The 6,597-nt window shown below is 33.4% G+C and overlaps 1 protein-coding gene across 1 annotated transcript; it reads right to left on the reverse strand.

Moving 5' to 3' along the window:
* Positions 1–621: 621 nt before the first annotated feature.
* On the reverse strand, positions 622–4,112 carry LOC110693170 (NAD(P)H dehydrogenase (quinone) FQR1). The gene is made up of 4 exons (XM_021870295.1): positions 3,979–4,112; positions 2,452–2,545; positions 1,139–1,401; positions 622–1,053 (listed from the first exon to the last, which is right to left on the reverse strand). The coding sequence occupies exons 1-4, from the start codon at positions 3,999–4,001 to the stop codon at positions 822–824; spliced, it is 612 nt and encodes a 203-aa protein (XP_021725987.1). The 5' UTR covers positions 4,002–4,112; the 3' UTR covers positions 622–821.
* Between the last annotated feature and the right edge of the window lie 2,485 nt (positions 4,113–6,597).

The following is a 6,597-nucleotide window of genomic DNA, read 5'->3' on the forward strand; positions in this document are numbered from 1 at the left end:
ACGATCACATAGCTTAGACAAATTAAAGGAAGAGAGATTGTAAGCTCAGGATATAGGTTTGGCCAATCTTACCATTTCAAAACTAATTGGGTATTCAACACTTAATTTACCAAATTTAAATTTTTTAAATGAAACTCTAATAGTCAAAGTGTTTCATCCCTTTATAATACGGAGTAATAAAAAAAAAATACTCCGTATCTTGTTTCTATCAATTAAAACACCTTTTATTATAGTAGTAGTTCTCATCGTAAATAATATATTAAAATTTTAGTGTTTATCCGTTTTCTTTTAATTGCAATGTTCTCTTTTGAAAAGTTGTAAATATTTTGTGATCTAATGTGATTTAAGAGAGTCGAAAACATTGATTTTTGTAGCACCTATGGGGCCAAGAACTGTAGAACCAGTTATCCCAGTCTTTTAATAGGAGTTTCTATGAAGATCTAGAAATTGTGAACATTTGGAACTCAGCTTTAGCTTATGGAAACTGCAAAGTTGTAAATGGAGAAATAATCATCTAAACTAGAAAGGAAGCAGATGTTTGCACCCAAAAAAAAAAAAAAAAGGAAGCAGATGTTACGTTTTTTTTTGAACGCAAGCAAATGTTACTTGATATAATAGCCGTAAACTCTCAATAGTCAATATGCATAAATAACACAACCTTTATCATTCATGTAAAAGTACAAAGAAAACATATCTGGAGCATTTATTACATAACACAGAAATAGCACAAAAATAAAGATTTGAGAATGGTAAGAGAACAAATGGTGTATGTGTTCTAATGAGTATGATCCGCTGTATGTTTTTGTAATTCTAGAAATCAATTACGCGCTTCCCTTGAGCTTCTTTGTGATGGTAGCAATGTACTTCCCCTGGTGGAAAGCCTGCTGCAATTCGAGATCTGTTGGCTGCCTTGAACCATCTCCGGCGAAAGTTCCAGCACCATAGGGGCTTCCACCCTTCACATTCTCCATCTCAAACATGCCAGCACCAAAGGTGTAGCCGATTGGGACAAAGATCATTCCGTGGTGAGTCAATTGAGTGATGGCGGTCAAGCTGTAGACAAGCATCATCTAAATTAGTACGAATTGTATATGTTGAAAAGATGATAAACAATGTCATGACACAATAGGGGACTTACGCAGTGGTTTCTTGTCCACCACCTTGGGATCCAGTGCTAAAGAATAGTCCAGCAGGCTTTCCAGCAAGTTCCTGAGTCCTCCAAAGACCCCCAGTTGCATCGAGGAAGGCCTTAAATTGGGCAGCCATCATTCCGAATCTTGTTGGGAAGCCAAATATAAAGCCATCGGCTTCAGGTAGCTCGTTTGGAGAAATAATTGGAGCATCGCTCTTAGCTGGTGCACTCATCTTACCAAGCACCTCATCTGACAGTATCTCAGGTACCTGTTTCATACACCTCAGCAAAGTCAAATACGCATGACTACAAACGGGGCTAGCAATCCATAGATAGGAAAGTGTAAAAGCAGCCCAGCTTGACTTAAGAATGTCGACTGCCACAGTAAGGTTGGCAGAAATAAAACATATGTAAACCAAGTTAGCGAAAGCATATTTGACAGGGGGAAAAAAAAACGAATTTATCACTGTTAGATGTTCTAATTTGTTTCTTTCAACATTAGCATTGTGAAGTATACAAAGAAAATATGTCATAAAGAACCTGCTAGTAATATGCTAGAGGGGCTTTTCCTGCATACACACTCTTGAAGTACAACACATTAACACAACAAACGCTTAAAAATGGGAGATATTGTCAGACAAATGGTGATATACTTATAGTAAAGGAAGTGATGTGATTGGAAAGCAAGATCATATATCAACAAAGCATTGGCAGTGAGGTTGTGAATTGTGATATTAGCAAGAAGGTAATCAGTAAGAAGTTTTACAACAAAATGGTAATCAACTTCAATTCAATTCAAAGAATACAATGATTGACCAGTGGAGAAGTTAGACCGAGGCAATAAGATTGGGTGCTTCATCAGCAATAAAAATTTACAAATTGGGCGATATTGCAAGCAAGAGACTGTATCTAAGATTCCAAGTAACTCCAGAACCCGTATCACCACCTTGCACAGACAGCAATATAAATTGTACATGATTGTGTCTCCGTCAAACCAGACTCATTAGAGTCGACACTGATTATGTAGAACATTCTCAACACTACAGCTACTGTCTACTGATGATGGTTTGGGAGTACAAGACAGGAAATAATTAAAGTATATGGCATCGAATAATGCTTCTGAAAACAAGAATTGTAACCAGCCTTTTCTTTCCCAAACTTGGACAACTTGTAATAAATAGCTAGCAGAGTTTCACTACAAGATTTATACTAGTGTAGATATTTCAATAGACGGTTCAGCTAAAATTAACCCGTTTCACTTACATTTTGCACCAGTCAAACAAAATTTAAGAAGGTTAACAAGAACATCTGATGTTTACCTGCCAGAGTTTTGCCTCAACACCTTCTACAGATGCAGCTCCTTTTTGGATCTCCTCTGCTAGCTTGTGTACGTGTCCGTACATAGAATAATACCTGAAAAACACGAACTTATGTTAACAACCTTAAACTCTCAAAAGACGTTCACAAGACAAATCGAGGCAATAACAGTATAATGACATGCTAATTTCAAATCTTTCTAGCAATAACATGTAAGGAGTATAAGTCTAAATGTTAATGAAACAGGGTCATAAAATCAATAGATTTCTAATCCAAATTTCAGGTGAATACATTTTTTTTATACATCACGGTCAAACCTTTGACTTTTAAATCAATAGATTTCAAATCCAAATCTGATTTTTTTCGACTACAACTGATATGTAATCATTAAAATCGATATTTTCTTGTTTTTGTCAAATTTAGTTAGTTATTTTTACTAAAACTGATTTCCAAATAGATCACACAAATCATTAATCATAATTTTTTTGTAAATTTCAGGAAATTTCAAAAGTCAACAGTTCATCATAATCTGTGCATGAATGCATATATGATACTCTAAAAAATTGATATATACAACCTTAAAGATTGTACTCCCTTCGTCCCTTAATGATTGCCCCGTATGGGTGGTATTTATCATTACCATAAAAAATCATTACATTTTTTGTGTTCTTAGTTGGGCACCAATATATCATATTAAATTCTTTGTAAAATTAACTTCTGATAGTACATCTTAGACTTCCAAATAACAAACAACTATAAAGTTCACCTCAATCGAAATTACTACCTCCATTTAACACTAAGAAAAATACTTTGTACGGAGTACTTGTATATATCAAGTCTCTATTACGCATATCATTTAGACTTTTACAGTACTCATACAATCACCTTTAACCATATTTGACAAATAAAATATAAAGAATGCGTGGAATCTTGTAGATTCATCCCCTACTTTCAAAATATTGCGTAGCTATTTAAATTTAAATGCATGAGATATATGTTTTATCGTTTAAAACAAATACGTAGTTTGACAAATGTAAATATAAAATAAAATAAAATAATAAGGGTAATCTAGATATTCTAGACTAAACTCCTAAGTTAGGTAGGTAGAGATTTTATAAGAAGAGATAAGTGGGGTTTAAATATTTTTAAACTAAAGTAAAGAATATGAGATCATAGGATAAGTATAGTGGGTGGGTCAAAGTTCATAAAGCCCAAAATAGAGATAAAGTACTAAAATTTATGAAAAGTAAATAGTACCTTAGTTTCATGTTATTTTATATTACAATTTTATAATATATTAAATTTCATAAATAATATTTTAAAGTTGCAAAATAAAATAAAACAGAAGTTACAATTAAAACAGAAAGTGGGTAGATCTTCGTTACGATCATCTCCATCGTTCACAAAAACAACCAAAGAAATCAAAGCAAACACATAACATTTCAACAAAACATAAAATTCATTAATCAAGACAACAACAAAAATAAAATAAAATAAATTAAAAAGAGGAGAGTAAAAGAGAATCATACACAATGTAAACTTTGGTTGCCATTGAAAAGGAATGAGTTGACTCAGAGTTTCTCTCTCTACAATTTCAGTTAAAAATGAATGAATTGTGAAGTGATTGAAATGAGATGCGTTGACGAGAAGGAAAGGGAGAAAGTGGGTGGGATATTTATAGTAGTAGAAGCCCACTTTCAATTACCAATTAATTGGAATTTGGTAATTAATGATTTTGAGTTATTTGTTACTGTAATTAGACTTAATCCTTAAACGACGCCGTCTTGAGAGGGTAGCTAGCAGCTGGCTTGTTTTGATTTGGATCTTTGAAAGTTTTGAATGATGCCATCACAATGTCACGCTTATCCATCATCATGTCATTCACCGTCACTTCTCTTCCAAGATATAAATTCACATTATTGCCTTATTGGTATTACATTATAATTAAACGGATTACTTCGTATTATTCATAAAATATACTTTCTCCGTTCTAGTAATATTGTAATAATTGAACTTTTACACTATTTTATCACACTTATTTGACCATATACTATGATTTATACATAAAGTAAAATATAGTCATGTGGGGTCTTGTTAGATTCGTCTCGTAAAATACTTTCACAATATCAATTTTTTATAATTTCTACTCTTATATAATTATAGATATTTAGCATATAAAATGTGTTTCGGGATGCATAATTTCATCCTTGTTGCAATATTTGTGGAGCAGAGGAAGTATATATTATATATGTCTTTTATAATTAGGAAAAATTGCTCGAAATAATCCAACCTTTGCTTCATCTACCCAAAATAATCCCATCTTTCGATTACTTTTTAATAAACTGACCTTTATACTCAATCCGCTGCTAATGATCCCAAGTGACCGTTTACTCGTTAAATAGGTAAAAAAAATAAAAAAAAATTGGGTTTAAAGTATACGTGTCACCATATAATTTGTCTAAAATTTTAGATTACAAATTTTTTTTTAAAAAAATAAAATAAAAATTGGCAGCCACCTAGCCACCCCCCCCCTTCCGCCCCAGCCACCACAATACTTGTCGAATTGCAACAACCTTGAGATTGGAGCTCGCGGCGCAAGATGCGTCGTCGTCGTCGCTATTGTGGGTGGTCTAAGTGATTGAAATCAGGGTGGGGGAAAGTGAGGGAGGCTGAAATCATGGCGGATGAAGGTGAGGGAGACCGAACTCGAGCCGGGGGAAGGAGAGGGAGGTCGAAATCGGGACGGGGGAAGGGTTTTTGAGAGTGGGGGGATGGTTCTAGTAGGTTTTCGTGGTGGTGGGAGGGGGGTTGGTGGTTAGAGGGAGGAGGAAGGGGAGGGGGAGAGGGGGGGGGGGGGGCGCCGGCACTGGGGGAAGAGGTCTGGGCAGTCGGCTTTGCGGGGCAGGGGAGTCAGGCAGTTGGGCCGGCTGGAATGCGCGGCGGGGAGGGTGACTTGAGCTGGTGGGGGTGGTTTTTTAGGTAATTAATTTTTTTTTTTTTTTTCTTAAAAACAAATAAACTGTTTTTAAACTTTCTTTTATTTTTTTGACCAATCACAGGCCGACAAGTGTCAAGTAATTTGTTATCACAATTAGTTTCCCGGTTGGGACCATTGGGAGCGGATTGGGTATGAAATAATCGAAAGGTGGGATTATTTTGGGCGGATGAGGCAAAGGTCGGATTATTGCGGGCAATTTTTCCTTATAATGATAACATTTGAAATTTTATGCTACATAATTATATATTTCTTCTGTTTTTTTTTTAATTATTGCATCATAAGTGATTTTATGCTTGTAAAATTTATAAAAAGTTGATATTTTTTTGACGTAAATAAAAAGTAGATTTTGAGACAAATCTAACAAGATGCCATATAATTATATTTTTCCTTACCGATTAATCGCAAAAAATTATCAAAGAAGATTATGTAAATAGTGTAAAATTCTTATGGTCCAATAAAAGAAAAATGGAGGAAGTATACACAAATATTAACAAATTATTAGTAGATAAAAAAAATGAGATGAAATGAAATTAGATTACATGTTTATTCTTCTTGTAATTTTCCTTATATTTATACTAATAATAAATAATTAATTAATGAACAATATCATACGTTGTTAATTACTATGAAATTTTGAACGTTGAAATGATAAGATAAAGCAAAGGAAAAATATTGTAAATTCCGTTTTTTTCCCCCCCAAGATAAAAGACCATTGTCTTGGATTCTTGTAATTTTTGACGGAGCATATAAATCAATTTTGAGCCTGGTTTCAACCATTAGTTTAAACTTTTAGATGAGTTAATCTTCTAATATGGTATCAAAAACAAACGTGACAAGAAAATCATGAGTTCAAATCTCATTTACCTCTCTTTTTCAAATGGAATTTATTTCGCACTACAATGTTCAAATGAAAGATATAGAATAATATTTGATGTTTTTATCACTTTTAAATGCCAGGAAAAATCATAAGTCAATTTACATTTTCTTAATTTTCCTTTTCAACACTCAAACGTTTTTGAGTGATTTACAATTTACATGTATAATTCAAATAAGATAATTTTTCCTTAGCTTAAATGTGAACCGATATCAATCTTATTCTCAAAAATATTGTCACGTTAAATCAATGTTAGAAGATTTTTTATTTTTAACA

The sequence above is a fragment of the Chenopodium quinoa genome, unplaced genomic scaffold, assembly GCF_001683475.1.
Source record: "Chenopodium quinoa cultivar QQ74 unplaced genomic scaffold, ASM168347v1, whole genome shotgun sequence".
In the NCBI taxonomy this organism is placed as follows: Eukaryota; Viridiplantae; Streptophyta; class Magnoliopsida; order Caryophyllales; family Amaranthaceae; genus Chenopodium; species Chenopodium quinoa.